Source organism: Pelodiscus sinensis, chromosome 4 (assembly GCF_049634645.1).
Source record: "Pelodiscus sinensis isolate JC-2024 chromosome 4, ASM4963464v1, whole genome shotgun sequence".
NCBI classification, from domain to species: Eukaryota; Metazoa; Chordata; order Testudines; family Trionychidae; genus Pelodiscus; species Pelodiscus sinensis.
This window is the reverse complement of record NC_134714.1, coordinates 83,981,245-84,000,364: the sequence shown is the minus strand read 5'-3', so window position 1 is coordinate 84,000,364 and position 19,120 is coordinate 83,981,245. Positions and strand designations below refer to the sequence as shown.

At 50.9% G+C, this 19,120-nt stretch overlaps 1 protein-coding gene across 1 annotated transcript in view; it reads left to right on the top strand.

Moving 5' to 3' along the window:
• CHRM4 (cholinergic receptor muscarinic 4) overlaps positions 1-16,458 on the top strand; it is a 40,385-nt gene extending 23,927 nt beyond the window's left edge. Inside the window, exons 2-3 of the mRNA XM_014570585.3 lie at positions 12,607-12,648; positions 14,558-16,458. Coding sequence (XP_014426071.1) covers positions 12,607-12,648; positions 14,558-16,038 — 1,523 coding nt within the window. The 3' untranslated portion in view covers positions 16,039-16,458. The remainder of the gene's footprint in view (positions 1-12,606; positions 12,649-14,557) is intronic.
• The last annotated feature ends 2,662 nt before the right edge of the window (positions 16,459-19,120 follow it).

Sequence of the window (19,120 nt, the reverse complement as noted above, 5' to 3'; positions counted from 1 at the left end):
ACACCATCAAGCACTGAATCCTCCCTGCCTGTGTCAAACCTGGCCAATTCACTTTGCCAGGAATAGAACCACATCCTTTATTCTTTCTTTCTGTCTATCTATCATATTGCCAAGGTGCCTATTACTGGTATCTAAGAGCTACATTTTCACACTCTCTGAGGGGTGTGAATCTGTCAAGTAGAACAATCGCTCACTATATGTAAAGCAGTGCCATGACTCAGTAACTAATTAACAACTATTAGATAAAGCTATTATCACTACAAACCATCACCCACTTCAATCTTTTTCTCTGACACACACACACACACACACACACACACTCTCTCTCTCTCTTTCTCTCTCTCTCTCTCTCTCCATAAACATAAACACCCGTTTATTACTCTCTCTTCCTCCTGATTCTTCTTTCTTGCTCTCTTCCTTTCTTCCTCCTCCTTCCCCACTCTCTCTTTCCTTGGAGCTTAGTTCTCTGCCTGTGCTAATGCTAAAACCTGCATTGCATTTGCAGTTTAACATGACAGAACTAATCCCATTAGATTTTTACCCTCTCGGCACTTTTAGGAGAATAGCGATAAACAGCAGAAGGCTGGGAACCAGGGTAAAGTGCCTCTTGCTGAGGCCTTGACAGCTCTGGGCGAATTCCTTTGTCGCTGTCTCTAACCAAAATATGAAATCTGATTTGTTCTGACCTTACATTAACCCCCAACCTTTAACCCTCCATGCGGTAACTGCAACAAACACTTCCTTCAGCTGCACATGTTGGAGTCAGCGTCCCAGCATTCTGGCTTTGTCTTCATTGCTAAACAGGGGGTATTCTTGACATGGGGTGACTAATGTGGATTCTCTCTCCCACTGTAAAATCCTGGTTATAAGGGCAAGTATCTTCCACCGTGAGGTAGTTAGGCCAGATCAGCATGATACCCTCAACCGGGGTCTTACTTCACCGAGCTATGTTCCTGTCACTGTCCAATGCGCTGGTGATGCGTGGTGCAGGACGCCTCCATACATAGATTCCCCCAAGGCCATGCCTCGTGCTCTGTCAGATGGCTCTGGTGACACTGGCATGCACCAGTACTATGTAGCACTTTAAAGACTAACAAGATGGTTTATTAGGTGATGAGCTTTTGTGGACCTGACCCACTTCCTCAGATCAATTTGTGGAAGAAAATTGGCACAATTGATCTGAGGAAGTGGGTCTGGCCCACGAAAGCTCATCACCTAATAAACCATCTTGTTAGTCTTTAAAGTGCTACATAGTCCTGTCTTTTGTTTCAGCTGCACCAGGCTAACACGGCTGCATCTCTCTCACTATGCACCAGTACTATGGGAGAAGTGCTGGTTCTTCTCATCACCAGACCAAAATATGTGAGTATCAAACCAGCTGCATGGCAATTAAGAATCTGCAGCTCTCAGGCTTGCAGGGCTCAGGCTATGGGCTGTTGAACTCCAGTGTAGACATTCAGGCTTGGACTAGAGCCCAGAATCTAGGACCCTGCAAGGTGGGAGCATCTCAGAGCTTGAGCTGCAGCATGAGCCCAAACATCTACGGAGCAATTAAACAGCCCCTTAATGGGAGCCCGATTCAGCTGGAGCATAGACCTCCTAAGGGACTTAGTCTGCAGCTTTCCTCAATCGTTTTGGGGGGAGAGGTCTAGCACTCTGGTCCAACCAGACCAGAGCTACTGACTCAACCCCATGGTTAACCCCACTTTGTCACAGCCAGAGAAGGGTTTGTTTCATTTTTGCCAGAACCAAGATTGCCATCTAGTGGCTGCTGAATCTAATGCCATCAGATATTTGCCAAAGAAAGACATGTTGGAGCTAGATTCCTAAGGAAAGGGGAGGGGACCCTGGCTGGAATCATGCTCATGATCAACACGACATCTGTATAATGGGACCAATGTGGGAGAATGAATCTCAGAGCTGTGTTGCCTCTGGAGATCCCAGGCTATGGGTCTGAGAAAAGGGATGTGTAGGGACATTGGGTTCCCTAAGGAGTTCTCTGAAGGTCTGTCCTAACCCCAGATTCTTAGGAAAAGGCTTCCCTGTGGAGTTCTAGTGCAGTGTTTCTCAGCAACCAGTCCCTAAGATCTCCCTGACACAGTTTGAGAAGGCAGCATCCAGTCCTGGTATCAAAAAAGCTGAGAAATGCTGCTCATGGGCAGTCACACAGTCTATTTGCAAAGGTCCAAAGCTGTGAGTAGCTTTAATACTGTGGTATCCCCCCTTCTGTTGCTGGCAGGAAGTGGGAGAAGAGGGTGATGCTTATCCTCTGGGGTCCATGCTGGCCGCTAGAAGATTTCTGGGTGTAGGGGAAGATGCCATGTTCACCTACAAAGCACACAATTATTGGAGCCCAGGCTTCCTGAGAGAATTGCTTTTTTTTTTCCTCAATAGAGAACTGCAATAGCCACAATTCCCAGAGGAGTGTGGTGTAATTGTGATGGAACTGGAGCTGAAATTGTTCTTGACCAAGGATTCCAGATCCCTGGTATTTGCTTCCTTCTTTGATTGGCTATAAGCCATATTTGGTGCCTCCCAGACTGTGTCACAAGACTTACCTGTTCTTCCCATCTTTCCTGGACGGGAGAAGTGCATGTATGGGAGGGTGTTCTATGACTCGGAATGTTGTCAGGATAGCTTCTTATTCAGATTTGTGAGCCATGGGAAGGTTTGTGCCTTTAGCTCATGTGATACACTTAAGAGATTCAGTTTAGTACATGTGAACTGTAAATAAATACATCAGCCCCTCCACTGTTGGGATGGAAGGGAGTCCATAGGGCTCAGCATCTTTTCAAGCTCTGCTCTTCCTCCAAAGGTCTTGATTTAATAAGCCCAGATCAGAAGCCGATCTCTTCTGGGAGGGGATTACACTCATATGCCTTTGAGAAACTAATTGGTTTATCTAATTGATGCCATTCCCATATGTACATGTTCCTCTGACAAATGTTTTAGAGTTTGTCGTTATTTCTGGTGGTGATTCTTGTTGAGCAGATACATTACGTAGAAATATGTTTAGTCTGTGTGCGCGCTGTCTACCTTCAGGGACTTGGCTTCAAATCCTGTGTTGATCAAAATGGAATGAGTCTCCACTGAGCCCTAAAACAAAGCAACTGTGCAGTTTAGCAGAGTTGTTTCTCTAGTCAGAAGCAAGCAGGATTGGAATTGTGGGATTGCGGAATGGAAGGGGAGGGGGACGGATGTGGACCATGGTTAAGGTGCATTAGACAGAGCTGAATGTGAGGGAGCCCAGGATTGGAGTAGCAGATGTAGGATTGGAATTGAGGAGTGTGCAATGCTTAGGCATTTGGGGAGGGCAGGCTGGAATAGCCAAGGGCTGAGATTCAGATGGAGGGGCACTATGCAGATGGCCCAAGGATGAAAGTAATAAAGGGAGGCTGTAAGGTAGGACTTTCTTCTCTGGTGTCTTCCAGTCTGTGGCTGCATGATGTCAGGGCTGGGCTTTAGCAATATTTTGAGGAAAGTCAGCTTTGTCCAGTGATCAGAACATATCAAATGTTTTGGGTTCTAGCAGGGGAGTAACCCCAGGGTGGAGCAAGTGAAGGAGCTGCCCAGGCGACAAAGCTGGAGAGCAGGCCAGAAAAATGGGACGGACAGAAAAAAACCACAAAGGGGGGGAGGGACTCTGCAGTGGCACTGAGATCCCTTTGGTCTCACCAGACCCACTTTCATAACAGCAGGAGCCAGTTAAAAATTCAACAAACACTGCGGGAGCAAGTGGGAGTGGGTATTGTGGAATGGGTTGGGAGATACAGGAAATCCCCAACTAATAAATGAGTTATGTTTGAAAAGCTTGTTTGTAAGTTGGTTGTTTGGAACTTAGAACGCGTTTTCCCATAGAAACAATGTTGTAAATGGTAGTTAGGTTCCCAAACTAGTCCACAAAAGCCCATTTAACTCATAATGTAGCTGAAATACTGCATATTTGCAATGAAAAATAGTAGAAATCGTTTATTTTTTAATTTAACCTTGAATGCTGGTGCTTGAGGAAAAGCAGGCTTAATTAGAGGAGGATGAGACAGTAGGTGGAGATTCTGAAGAGGATTTCTGGGCATTCCCTGGCTGACCATGGGCCGAGCCGGAGGAGCAGGGAGCGGGGACGGCTTTGCAGTCCGTGGCTGGAGCGAAGCCGTGGTCCCCCTCCTGATTCTGTCCAGCCACTGAAACTATGTCTACACTAGAGGGTTTTTTTTTTTAAATGGCTGTTTTTCCAAAAAAACTTCACTTAACGTCCACACTGCAATCGTGTTCTTTTAAAAAAAAAAAATTGAAAGAACAGAGGGTTTTTTCCGACAGCGGTAATCCTTTTTCTACGAGATTGCGTGTGTGTGTGTGTGTGTGTGTGTGTGTGTGTGTGTGTGTGTGTGTGTGTGTGTACACCATGGTTAAGGTGCATTGTGCAGAGCTGAATGTGAGGGAGCCCAGGATTGGACGGGGAAGAAGGAGTTCTTTCGAAAGAAGAGGAAAAAGCACAGGTGCCCTGGTGGCCACTCCATCCACAGTAATCACAGCTGAAGTGCAAGATAGTGTCCATTCAGTGTGGACTCTCTCTTTCGGAAGAAGTTTTTTCGGAGGATCTCTTCTGGAAAAGCTTCTTCCGAAAGGAGCCTGCAGTCTAGACATAGCCTGGCTGTGCCACTTCCCCCGGCTCTTCTGCAGTCCTCCGGCCAGCGCTTGTGCTGCTCGCCACCAGACATACTCTTGCCTGCTCTCCTGAGGCTGCTGGTTTTGTTTGTCTGTGCGGATGTTTTAAGTCGAATGTTTGTAACTGGGGAAGTGCCTGCAGTCCTATGCAAGGCTCGTGTTTCTTGCACTAAAACACCTAGTGATGGCACTGGCTTCTTGTTCCACGTGCTTGGAGTGAGACCCTGGGCGAGACTGTTTCCAAAACAGTTGCATTCTAATGGGTCATTTTTCAAAAGCTTCTAACATAATCTCTTAACTCATTAGCTGAAATTTAAGAACATAAAAACATAAGAACAGCCATACTGGGTCTAGCCCAGTATCCTGTCTGCCAACAGTGGCCAATACCAGATGCCCCAGAGGGAGGAACACAATGTGATCTCTCGCCATCACTCACCTCCAGAGAAATAGCGACTAGGGATACCATTCCTACCCATCCTGGCAAATAGCCATTGATGGGCCTAACCTCCATGAATCAATCTAGCTCTTTTTTGAACCCTGTTAAAGTCCTAGTCTTCACCATATCCTCTGGCAAGGAGTTCCACAGGTTGACTGTGCGCTGAGTGAAGAACAACTTCCTTTTGTTTATTTTAAACCTGATGCTTATTAATTTCATTTGGTGACCCCCGTTCTTATATTGTGGGAACGATTCCTTATTAACTTTTTCCACACCAGTCATGATTTTATAGACCTCTATCATATCTCCCCCTTAGTCTTCTCTTTTCTAAGCTGAAAAGTCAAAGTCTTTTTAATCTTTCTTCATATGGGTCCTGTTCCAAACCCGTAATCATTTTTGTTGCGCTTTTCTGAACCTTTTCCTATGCCAACATATCTTTTTTGAGATGAGGTGACCACTTCTGTATGCAGTATTCAAGATGTGGGCATACCATGGTTTATATAGACACATTAAAATATTTTTGGTCTTATTCTCTATCCCTTTTTTAATGATTCCTAACATTCTTTTTGCTTTTTTTGACTGCTGCAGTACGAGTGGATATTTTCAGAGAATTATCCACAATGACTCCAAGATCTCTCTCTTGAATAGTTGTAGCTAAATTAGTCCCCATCGTATTATATGTATAGTTGGGAGTATTTTTTCCAACATGCATTCTTTACATTTATCAGCATTACATTTCATTTGCCATTTTGTTGCCCAATCACTTAGTTTGGTGAGATCTTTTTGAAGCTCTTCACTGTCTGCTTTGTTCTTAACTATCTTGAACAGTTTGGTACCATCTGCAAATTTTGCCACCTCTCTGTTTACCCTTTTCTCTAGATCATTTCTTTAAATCATTTGGCCTATTTATTATCAAAACAGGAGTGATTTTTGGTGACAATAGAGCACTTTGGCAAAGCTCTGTACATTTCTGACACAAGTTACAAGAGCAAAAGTTTAAATAGCAGCTTATCTCTGTGTCTCCATTTCCCATCTGTAAAATGGGGGATAACGGGCCTTCCCCGTCAAAACGCTCACAAGGTCTGTTAAGTGTTCACGTACGGTGTCCAAAACGCTAGCCACTAGCCACATGTGGCTGTTTGGTCAGTTGAGTGTGACTAGTTCACTATAACAGTAGCCACTATAGTGTCTGCTGCTTCAGAACTGGTCGGACACTACAAACTTAGATGGATCTTATCAGCAGGCGTATAAGGGCTGCAGGATAGAAAACAAGTAATAAATCACAGCTAAGAGGCCAAGAGAGGCATGAGGACAGAAATTGAGTTTGTTCCAGCTTGTGGGTGAAAGCGAGTCTGGGAGAGCGTCCGCTGAGCGTGCCAGATGAGTGACAGGCCGTGAAGGGAGCAAAGCCAAGTGGTTGGGGAATTTATGGTTCCCTCTGGTTGTCATCCCCACAAATCCTTTCAAAATGTCATTTGCTCTGAGCCAAGGCTGCATCTTCCCTCTGACTCCTGTGCTCTGGAGCAGAGAGCAGGCGGCAGACAGAGGCGAAGCATTGAGAGAGAGAGAGAGAGAGAGAGAATGAAACCAGAGGAATGAAGGGGGGGAGAGGGAGAAAAATGGAAGTGGGGGTGGTGGATTAGGACAAAAAGTGAGTGAAGGGCAAGAAAGTGTGCAGGATGTGGGGGAGGAAAGGGGGAAATGGTGTGAGTGATTCAAGAGAGAGGGATAATTTAGGTGCTAACTGGCCCTGAGGGAAAGGAGAGGGTTTTCCTTTAACACAGGAATCCTGGGGCATTCAGGGGAGGCAGGCCCACTGCAGCCCCCACCCAGCTCTTGCTCCTGCCTCCTCAGTTTTGACTAGCTCCAAGCTCCTTGGGCTATTCCATATTGTACAGTATGTTCCCATAGAGAGCGTGTCCCAGGCCTGGCTCCTCTCCAAGTCTTCAGTGTCCAGCCCCTCTCCCCCACACAACCCAGCCCCAGCTCCCCCTTCTCTCCAACAGCGCCTGCTGCATGAACATCTCTAAAGAAATAGACTGCAGTTCAAATGAATATCAGCTGGGAAATCTGATAGGCCAGCACAGAGGAACTTGAGACCCTGGGTGTCCTGTGCCTTCCAGCCAGCGTATCCTGAGCCTCAGAGCTTTTTAAACAGCACAGGTGGGACTGAGAGGGTGTGTCCTAGGGTGGCCACAGAGTGAGGTGCAGAGAAGAATACAGGAACTGCACAGGCACAACAGCCTGCTTCAAATGGCGTATGCCTGACCTGAGAAAGCGATGGCACTTAGCAGCATGGTGCATGCAGGGCCCTAGTGCTTGAGCAGGGACATTGGAGTGGGGCAGAATAGGGAAGTACTTTGGGATTGTGCTCTGGTGAGTAGCACTGACCCCGACTCTCCCATCTCATGCTTCTTCCTTTGCTGGGTAGGGGAGGGAGGGAAGCCTCACAGGGAGAGCAGGAGCGAGAATGGGACAAGTTCTGTTCTGTTACCCTGCTGTAAATCTGCACCAGCTTCACTGGGTTAAATTAGGTAATTCTGGATCACCGAGGTGCCCCTGAGAGCAGAACAGGGCCCAGCAGGCACCATTCTCTTTCCTCTTTTGCCGACGTGTGAGTCAGGCCATAGAAGGCCCTCGCACGTATTTCTACTGACCCTGCTGCTGACTGGTATTTGTTCACCTAATAAACTTGTGTCCCTCCTCCCATCCCTTGAGGAAAGGAGCCTGACTCCTGTCTGCCAGGCCAGTGTGTTAAGCTGAGACCGCTCTGTGGGGCCCTAGGCAGGGCTGTCAGCAGAAACCAGCCAACTCCCCTGACTTGTATTTCTCCTTTGGGCTGAAGCCCAAGCTGTTTGAATGGTTGAGGGCAGGAGGGGCTGAAGAGGGAGCTGGGCTGAGGATGGGACCCCTGAGTTGGGGGTGCTGAAAGTGAGCCCAGGCATTGTCAGCACCTCGTCCCATGGCCCACGCTGAGGGGGGGCTCAGTTTGGGTCTTTGTAAGGTGCCTGTGAGTCTCTGCCTGCACCCAGGAGACGTCTCTGCAGGACGTGTCTATAATGGAGCCTAACAAGCAGTCCAGTCTTGCAGGAGCCACGTGTGCCTCTTCATTACACTAAGAACTCAGGCTGTTACCTCCCCATGGGCCCAACCTCCTGAACTGTGGTCAAGTGCCTTCAGAGGGTCCCAGGGCACTCAGTCACTCTAGTGATGGACAGACAGCATTAAACACCCTCTGGGGGCTAGGATCCTGCTGGAGAAGAGCTGATGCTCATTCATTCATTTCTAGCATAACTCCCGCAAACACAGCCCACCCAGGAACCATGCCGCTTTCTTACCATCCATAGGGGTCAGCAGCTGACCCCTTCTGTGTTACGGCCTGATTTTCTGTTCACTCCCAGACCTCTGGGAACCATCCGTCCCTTACAGGTACAGGCTTGGCCTGGTCTCCTTTCCATAGTCCTGGGCCCTGCCCCTATTTCAGTCTGGCTGTGGCCAGTGTCTCAGTGTGGTGGGGAAAGGAGAGAGATGGCCCCGGAGATAACTGGGCCCACGCTCAGACCTTGACTTGGCTCTGGAACTCGGCTAGCAGCCAGCTCAGTGTGAGCATTGATGGGACGCCAGCCTGTCTTGCTGAGGTGCTAGTCACGGGGAGCTTCACTAGCCCCTGGTGTCAAACCCAGACAGGGGCAGTTGCCACAGCCAGTCTGGAGGGGCTGGTTCGTGGATCCCGCCCAAGAGGAATGATTAACATTTCGCAAGCCAGAGATAGGAGGCTACCTGAGTCTCTAGGGGCAATGTGGAGTCAAGCAGGATTGTGAACCTAGGTCCCCCTTTCACGGTTAGCAGGCAGTGACCTTTACAACAGGGCCTCAGAATGCTTCCTCACTGCCCTGGGCTATGCAGTAGCAGCAGCTCTAGTCACAGGTCCTAGCACTGTGGCTGCCCTGCTAGGGGAGCCCACAGTTTGCATCTGTCGACAAGCTGGCTGCTAGGCCTGTGACATGTCTCAGTCCTCCCTAAATGGTGCCACACGCCTGCTGAGTAAGAGGCTCTAGGATCCAGTCCCCTGGGGCAGTCCCAGTTGGGGAGAGGGGAAACCCATCACTGCTCTCGGCTTTGTATCCTATGGAAGAATGGAGCCATCTCCAAGGACTCCCACTACATCTAGTGGGGGAGCAGCCTCTCGGTGATCCATGCTGCCAAAGGCTCTGGGACACGGCTGTGGAGTCGGGGAGCTGCTTCCGTACTGCGGCTGGCTCAGGAGACTTGGGTGGGAAGCAGTATCATGAGAGTGTCTAAGGGTCACTTACTTTCCTGTTGCTTCTTTCACAATTAATGTTCATAAAACCAAGTGGTGGGACTCTTCTGAGAGCATCCTCCAGCCACAGGGAAGGCCTGCTCCCGTGCCCCCTACCCTGTCCCTAGACTGGGCGAGGTGGTCAGGTTTTACCCTGCCTGTTCCTTTTAGCTCTAGGTGCTCTCTGTATTCCTGTGCCCCAGAGCTTCTTCAGGCACTGGCTGACTGCCTTTGTGACTCCTGGTCTCAGCAGTTTGAGTTCCCAACCCCGCTCTTGCCAAAGACAGCATCTGAATCTGATTTTCCGCTTTGCACTGGGAAGGCTTCTACAAATCCTTGTTTTATTTGTCTGCAATTCAGGTCAGGTCTCATGGGGCCTTCTCCCTTGGCTCCCTCTCTTCCCTCCCCTGCCTTGTGTTCTCTAGTGCCTGACTGGAGCCTGTCGTGGCTAATGACACGGGGGCTTTTCTATCCCAACACTTAGTTAGTGCCCACAAATCTAGGGCCCCAATCTCCCACTGCAGGTTCCCTGTAGCAGCCAGTGGAGTCCTATGAATCAGGCCTCTACCAGGAAATAGGTTTAATGTGTGGGTGTGCCTCTGGGTCAGGGGAGGGGGGGGTTCCATCAGGGTGGGTTGAGCTATCAGCTGCATAGAGAGATGCCCCCAAAGATTCAGGTGCTTGAATAAACTCTTCAGATTGTGGCTCTGTAGAAATGCTGGGAGAGGAGATGTCTCCTCAGTGCCTGGACTGGGCTGCCACAAGGACGTACCAAAGATTGTCTGTGGCCATGGGCAGGCCATGGTGCAGCCCACCTGGCAGGGATGTGAATCCAACAGGAACTGTTTCCTTTGCGATCATTTGCAGTTCTCTCACACGCTCCTTTCCCTCAGGTTTTGGCTGCACCGGGGGTAAGAACCTGTAGAGTCTGCCCCTGACCGGCCGCTTTGCATGCAGTCTCTTGAGTGTGGCTCACAGCTGTGTGGGGGCCATAGGGGCACCGGGAAGGCTGCTTTCTCTGGCAGGCCATGACAAATCACGCTTGCCACTGGTTTACTCTTGCAGTAATTACGGGGCTCCTGGTGCCTCAGTGAAAGCGACAGAAATAGCCCCAGGTTGTCAATGCCCTGTTCTCCTTTCTGCTGGTACCAACTGGCATAATGAGCCCTGATGCCTCAGTGGATCCCCTGGGAAGGGGGCAAGGGCTGCTCAGTGCGTTAAAGGTGCCAGGGATTTCTTCATCTCGTTAACATCCTGCAATAGCTGCCTGCAGCCAGGCTAAATAATTGTAGCTCCAGGCTGACAGCGTGTCCTAGAAAGCAAGCACCAGGTCTAGCAAATGAGCCACATTGGCTTAGGGGGTGCGGGTGTTTGCTGGGGCAGGGATAATCTCCGTGTAGGCAGGTCTGGCTGGCTGGAGGGAGTGGAGGGCCTTGTCACTAAGCTGTGGCCTGCAGCCCACACTCCTCTTTTAGGCTAACTATTGCTGGAAGGCTGAGTCCTGAGCTGGGAAGTTGGCAGGCAACCCTCCCCCCCATCTCCTCCTTCAGTCACCCTGCATGTCTTGGGCATGTCAAAGTCCCCTGTGGGCTCCAGCAATGCTTTGGGCTCACAAAGGTGGTTCCTGTGCCTCGCCTCTCCAGGTCATTGGGCCAGAACTCCTGGGCTGGGCGGGGTGAGAGGCCAAGAGGCCCAGCCCAGGGTGAATCTGCATTGGGTTAATCACACTGCAGTGGATCCGTTCCTCAGCGAAATATTGCTCAGGTGTGGATACGAGTTAGTCACATAACATTTGCCTACACTGCAGTAACACCCCCCTCTCCCACTGGCCTGAGCCAGGTGACACAGGCTGTTCAACAGGGTGTTGATACTCAGGTCTGGGTGGAGATGAGGCTCTAGGACCCTGCAGGGGGGGAGTGCTGGCTCAAACTGCAGCTGGTGCTCCAGGAGCCTGACTCAGCTGGCACAGGCTAGCCAGGGTGCCTTGCCGCAGTGTAGGCAGGTGGCTGACATGTTGCTCGGGAGACTGATGCTCAGACTTCAAGCAAGATGCTGGGCCAGGGCCGGGGGTATATGCTGTGCTCCCCAAGGTGCAGCTGCTGGGCCTGGCATTCTCCTGGGGGACAGTGAGTTCAGTGTGGGAGAGAAAAGCCCCTGGAATCTACAGTGGGTACCTTGTGTCTGTGCGGTGAGAGGGTGGGGACAGCTGCACTGTAGCCCCTGCCATGGCTGGGACGCTGCATTGTGTATGCAAATTACAAAAGCACGATGGGGCTTGTGTGCAGGCATCTCATTAGACTTCATCCTATGCTGGGACTGAAGGCCTGAGGGGTCAGTAGGCATGAGGGGCAGGACTGTTATGGAGACCAAGACAGGGGAGCAGCTGCTGGGGGTGATGTGGGTGAGAGAGGATCAGGCAGCGCACGGGGTGATGGGCCATGTGGAGGGAGGATGCAGCAGATGATCAAGGAGCATCTGTACTTCTAGAAAGAAACAGGCAGAACCTCTCCAGCTCACTCAGGCTTTTGACCCCTTTGGGCACAGATAGGTAGGTGTGGCTCATACCAACTGGTCTCCTCTCACTCCTGTGCTGGCACGGCCTACTCAGGTACGAACGTGGGTGGCTGCTGAGCCACAGAGCTATTTTAGTGCACTAGCTTGAGTAGACGAGTGTAGCTCTATCACTTGGTTTGATGCTCACGCCTCTTTATTTCATCAGCTGGGCCTGGCGATCCAGTGGGAGCCCCGCTCCGTGCTGCTCCCACCCTGCCCTGCCTCGGGGAGGGGAAAGCATGCACCTCGGGAGCTTTCAGACGTGCATCCAGAGCTCTGCTAGCACCTCGTTCTGACTGACTTTAAATGATCTCTCAGCTCCGATATGCAGCCTCCCTCTACCGAGCCCTCTGGCCAAGAGACTGCATGTGGACTGGGGCTACAGGAATCCCTTGCCCAGCAGGCCTCATCCCTCTGCCTGGCCTCTTACCACCTCAGCATGCTGAACGTTGGCCTCCCCTCTGAGCCACCCTTCTGCCTGGATGGGCCTAGGCAGGGCAGGTGCTCGGCCATTGGGCTGAAGAGTGAAATATTGTTGGTGGCTCTCTGATGTTCAAAGCCTGCCCCAGAGGCTGTAGCTCCCAAAGGGGTTTCTCAGTGCTGCAGGTCACACTCTCATTACCTGATCTGGGGCCTGCTGTTGTTTCTTTTCCAGGTCCTGCTTTCCAGAAGGAGCCATTTGCTGTTGGAGACCCACGTGAGTTCTTCCCACACCCCGGCACCTTTCCCCGGATCATGCAATCCTAGGGCTGGAAGAGACCTCAGGAGGTCATCAAGTCCAGCCCCCTGCCCAAAGCAGGATGCCAGGCCCTGATATAGCCCATTATTTTGTTGGGGTCTGTAGTGGGGTCAGAAAGGCCTAGTTATCCTCTTTTTCATCCCTGCACATCCACTGCCCGCTGGCCCGCATGAGACAGGGACACAACTGAGGCAGGGGCATATGCACTTGCTCACCATTGCCCTGGCTGGGGACTGGCTTAAGGCCGCTCAAATGGTTACAGTGAACAGGGTTGTACAGTCCCCTGGACTGGCACCTCTCCTGAGGGCTGAAGAACATCAATGGTCAGAGGGGAGATGCAGAGGAAGGCTGCTCAGCTGTTGCCCAGGCTGACCTGTCCTGTCTGTGTTCACTCCCATGGCTGTTCATTTGGCCCCTTCACTAGCACCCAATTGCCATGTAAAGTTGTGGGCTGACTGGCCAGGGCACTGTGCACAGAGAAGGCCAAACGTCCTGCATTCACCATCAGTCTCCATCACTCTCGTGAGGCCTGGTAAAACAGCTGCTGAAAATGGCGTCTCAGCAGGACAGGGAGAACTGAACCTGCTGCTTTGCCTTGCCACGGAGGAGCGGCTGCAGCTTCCAACCCCACCAGGCCATTCTCACTCTCATTACCCCAAGGGAGCCATGTATCCCCATCAGTGTCTTCCAGGGAGCAGGAGCCCTTTCAGGGGAAGTCAACCAGCAGAAAACAAGAAGCAGACAGCAGGGGGCAGGATTTCCATGGTAAATGCCTTGAGCATGGGCTGGGAGCTCTGTTAGCTGGACCCTTCCTTTGGCTTCACTCTTTAGCGCTTCCCTTTGGAGCTTTTTGTTTCTCCATAATCTCATGCCATGATTAAAAACAAAGCCAAGAGAGGCTTCCAAGGCTATTCACTTTGGAGCACAAACTGCTGCCGTGAACAGCTCCTGGGGAGAGGGCTGCCGGGGCAGATGGGAATGGTACAACACAATGAGATTTTCAAGCATTTGCTACAAACAACATTGGTCTGGGAAAATGCTAAGGTTTAAAGAGACACGACTGCTCAGATTAAGCAACCGCTCCCTTAGCTCCCTTCGCTTTCTCACAGTGGCTGCTTTTCAGCTACAGCTTCAGTTACGGGGAGGCAACAAGAGTCTTTTCTCCAGATTGTGAGAGAGGGAAGGAGGCTGAAATTCACTCCATTCATCTGGGTGCAGAATGCAAGAAGGAGACACCATTAAAAGAAATTGGATCTGTTCTGCTGCTAATTACACGGGTACCATCCCAGTAAAACCAATGGAGTGTAAGAGGTATAAGTGAGCATAATGTAGCCTTCTCTTGCCTTAAGTCTGCATCTTCTCCCCATCTCATTAGAATAGATGTAATAAGAAGAATGTCCTATGAAAACCAAAATGCCCTGTCTACATTCCTCAGTCCTGACCTACAGCCCTCCTGCTCCTCTCCCATTACTCTGCTATTCCAGCCCTGGTCTGTTCACACACAGCTTTGCTCATACATCTCAATCCTGGTCTGAAGCTTCCTGTTATTCCAGCCTTGGGCTCCTCTCAGACAGCTCTGCTGGCGAAGCTCCATTGTAAAAAGTCTAATATTCAGAGCTAAAAAGTGTATCCCAGTAGAACTAGAGGGTACGGGGAGAGATATGGGAGTGGTGATAGGAAAAAGCAATTAGGGAGAAAGGGATATAATTGTCCACTCTTTTTTGGCAAAACCAGAGGCAACATGCAAAGAAACAATATGGCTAAACTCTTGGGAAACTTGGTGAAAGGAGCCCACGATGGCCGAGGCAGGAGAGGGCAGAAGGATGCCTGTGTGTAATATTCTTCCTTTCTCTCCTCCGCACTGCAGAATTCATGCATAACCTCTCTGCTCAGCCCTGGCAGATGAAAATGGCCAACCTTACCTATGACAACTTCACCAATGGCAACCGATCTGAGGTGGCCTTGCAGCATCCTTCTAACCACTATAAAACTGTAGAGCTCGTCTTCATTGCCACGGTAACAGGCTCGCTCAGTCTGGTCACTGTGGTGGGGAACATCCTGGTCATGCTGTCCATCAAAGTGAACCGCCAGCTTCAGACTGTGAACAACTACTTCCTTTTCAGCCTGGCTTGTGCTGACCTGATCATCGGGGTCTTTTCCATGAACCTCTACACTGTCTATATCATCAAAGGTTATTGGCCTCTGGGGGCTGTGGTGTGTGACCTCTGGCTGGCGCTGGACTATGTGGTGAGCAACGCCTCTGTCATGAACTTACTCATCATCAGTTTTGACCGGTATTTCTGTGTCACCAAGCCCCTGACTTACCCGGCTCGTAGGACCACCAAGATGGCAGGGCTGATGATTGCAGCAGCTTGGATATTGTCCTTTGTTCTCTGGGCTCCTGCCATTTTGTTCTGGCAGTTCATTGTTGGGAAGAGGACAGTCCCGGAGCGGGAGTGCTACATCCAGTTCCTGTCTAATCCAGCTGTGACTTTTGGCACAGCCATTGCTGCTTTCTACCTCCCAGTGGTTATCATGACTGTGCTTTACATTCACATCTCCTTGGCCAGCAGGAGCCGAGTGCGGAGGCACAAACCAGAGAGCAAGAAGGAGAAGAGCGCTAAGCCACTCAGCTTCTTTAAGAGCCCGCTGATCAAACAGAACAACAACAACTCTCCCAAGAGGGCAGTGGAAGTGAAGGAGGAGGTGAGGAATGGTAAAGTGGAGGACCAACCCTTAGCACAGACAGAGGCTGCAGGCCAGCAAGAAGAGAAGGAGACCTCCAATGAATCCAGCACAGTCAGTATCACCCAGACCACAAAAGAGAAGCAGATGGCAGAAATTTTACCAGCTGGGCAAGGGCAGAGTCCTGCCCCCCCACGGGTTAACGTGGCCTCCAAGTGGTCCAAAATTAAGATAGTCACCAAGCAGACTGGTACTGAATGTGTCACAGCCATTGAGATTGTCCCAGCTAAGACAGCGGCCTCTGCCCAGAACACCCTGTCGAACAGTCGCCCAGCCAATGTTGCCAGGAAGTTTGCCAGCATTGCCAGGAGTCAGGTGCGGAAGAAGCGCCAGATGGCAGCCAGGGAGAAAAAAGTCACCCGAACCATATTTGCCATCCTGCTTGCCTTCATTTTAACATGGACTCCTTACAATGTGATGGTCCTTATTAATACCTTCTGTGAGACCTGCGTGCCAGAGACAGTGTGGTCTATTGGGTACTGGCTCTGCTATGTCAACAGCACCATCAACCCAGCCTGCTATGCCCTCTGTAATGCCACTTTCAAGAAAACCTTTAAGCACCTTCTCATGTGCCAGTACAGGAACATTGGCACCGCCAGATAAGCTGCACTGAGGGACTGCTTGGCAGGGTTGCAAAGACTCATTCCTTTGCCTCTTCTTTTAGGGAGTTCTCTGCTCCCCACTCACAAGAGACATGGACGGTTCAGAGCTTCCACACGACGCCCTTCTCCCAGTGCGGAAGAAAATCCAAAGCAGCTGTCAGATCCAGCTCTTGTAATCGTTTTCAGCCTAGGGAGTCACCTGAGGAGCCCTCAGCTCAACACAAAGAGCAGCGCCTCTTCCTACACAACCTCTGCCTCTGCACTGGAAGAAAACAAGGAAGAGCATGTCCCTACCACCAGGTGCCATGGTTACCTTGAACTCCACGTGGCTCTTCCCTCTGGTAACGTTGGCTGATTTGGCAGCTATCTTTTGTTCTCTAGGTAAAACCATGGAGTTTCTAAATGGGTTCCCTGCTGATCACACCTGTGTGCTGGCTTGTGTCACTGTGCAACAAGACACCACGTAACTGAAATCCTTCTCCCACCAACTGAGCATCCTGATGGCTTTGCAGTGAGCATGGAGAGAAGGTTCCTGGTGTCATGAGGGGTTCAACAGGGTCTTAAACCCAAGAGAAAAAGCCACTTTGTCATACATCAGGTGTCCAATGATTCCTTTTGGATGAGCCTGGACTGGCTGGAAAAGGCCCGTTAGACTACCAGGCTGTCTCCCTGGGGCCAGGATGGGATTGTTCTCAATCATGCATTCTCTAGTGGCTTTAATCATCCCAAGGAATGGATGGGGCTCCCCCCTTCCCTCTGGGGAGGTGACTTTCTGGCCTGAGCCATCCGCTGTCCATCCTCAGGGTTCCCTTTCTGAACTCCATCCCCTCCCTGCAGGGGCTGGAGGTAGAGCCTGATGGAGTGAGACACTTGTTTCTAGGTGATAAGCATAACATCATATGTCATCCTGAAAAGCAAAAGAGCTTTTAATACTGCAAGGAAAAAAATGTCAGTGTGCGAGATTTATCTGCTCAGCCCTGAGGGAATGTGACCTCTGGGACCTGTGTGTGGCAGCATTAAAAATAACTATCCGGGGAAGGGGTGCACTGCTTAAAGGACAGCGATGCAGAGAGAAACTGCTCCTGCTGCTGAAAATCGGCTCAGTGGTGGGGAGGAAGAGGCTGTGGAGTTATTTGGGGTGGCCAAGGCTCCGTTAGGGTCATGTGGGCTGCAGTGCGTGTGTTCCTCTGGCAGAAGGGACACTCCACCTTTGGGGCTCTGGACCTGGGCAGGGGACAGGAAGGTGCGACAACGTGGCTGTCCCCAGAGGCTGCTGTCCCAGGTGCCAAGAAGCACCAGGGGTGGGAGAAGGAGCTGGCCACAGAGCTTTGTAAATGGAATAATCCTCTCGTCAGTGTTGTCATGGAGTCCTCAGCATGTGGGGTTCAATGTAAATGTACAGCCCAAGCCCTAGTGTATTGTGTACAGGACAAACCAATTCATGCTGTTGCTCAGCTTCTCCCAAAGGCAAACGCTGTCTGCCCTCCTGGGCCCAGTCAGACAGCTGGGTGGGGCACAGGGGCTGTCCTGCACTGGGGTGGGGGAAGGGGAACAGAGGTGAGCAGAGTCCATCAGGGGCTGGGTGGGATTCTACGTGTCTATACAGAGGGTCTCCCTGCCACTCCCCCAGGGATATTGTGCAACTTGGACAAAGGCCAATTACTTTGACCGGCAATGGCGTCAGCCTCGCTGCTGCTGCCTTTTGGCTAATTTGCATAGTGTTACCCAAAATGCCTTGCGTTTTGTTTTTTTTAATCGTAACAACTCCAGTGGAACCCACTTAAATGAATAAAGGAATCAAACTTGAAACCAAAGGCCTTGCAGTGAGTAATTCATGCTCAGGCAGCCAGCTCCAGAGGCCACCCTCCTCATGGCCCTTTGGTGTGAGGCCGTTCCGTGAGTAGGCGCTGTCCCTAGGCCTCTCTAGCAAAGCCTTCACTGTGCTGTCAGTGGTGCACATGAAGGGCTGAAACCGACACACCAAGCTGGGGGCACCTCTGGCTCTACAGGCAAGAGGAGGAGGAGCTGCTGCATTAGGGCAAATGACTGTTGATTCTATTACGTTTATCCTTTCCTGGTCCAGTGGCTTATGATCAGGGGCCTGTCAGTCACAGGGCCCAACACCCCTACATGGGCAAGTCGGGTCTAGGTGCAGCACTGTAAAAGTGGGGGGGAGAGGGGAGGACTCTGTGGAACACTGAGGCCTGTAGGACCAGCACACACCCTGCCTGGAGAGGGGGGAGCCACCTTACGCAGCAGCATATGCCCAAAGCAACTTCACATTGCTCTTAGGTTTCAATTAGCTCCATCCCTGTGCTGATGTGGCAGCCATTACGCTATGATAGATGAGGAATTGGGCCTGCTGTGAGGGCAGGGGCCTGGAATTGATGATCTCTCAAGGTCCCTTCCAGTTCTAGTATTCTGTGATGCTATGACTGCCAGCGAGCACAGGTGCTAGGACAGTGGTCTCCAACCTTTTTAACCACAAGATCACTTTTTCAATTTAAGTGCAATGTAAGAGCTACCTCACGCCCAAATACCCTTGTCCCGCCCCTAGTCCACCCCTTCTCTGAGGTCTCATCCTTCCTTACTCACTTTCACCAGTCTGGGTAGGAGGTTGGGGGCAGGCTCTGGTCTTGGGCCAAGGGGATGGCGTGTGGGAGGGGGCTCTGGCCTCAGGGTTGGGGATTGAGGTCCAGGAGGGGATTCCAGGTGCAAGCTCTGGGAAGGAGTTTGGTACAGGGGGACTCATGTCTGGTGTAGGAGAAGGATCAGGGCTGGGACAAGGGTTCAGGAAGCAGGCGCTGGCTGGGCACCGTTTAACTGAGATGGCTTCCAGGTAGTGGAGCGGTGGGGTTGAGGCAGGCTTACTCCTGCTTCCTGAAAGCAGCTGGCATGTACAGCAATGGCACCATGGTGCCATGTGCTGCCCCTCATCTACAGGCACGGAGCCCAAAGCGTCTACTGGCCACAGTTCCCTGTTACTGATCATTGGGAGCTGCAGGAGTGGTAGCTGTAGGCAAGGACAGCCTGTGGAGACCCCCTGCTCTGCCTCTCTCAAGGGCTGCAGGGACATGCCAGCC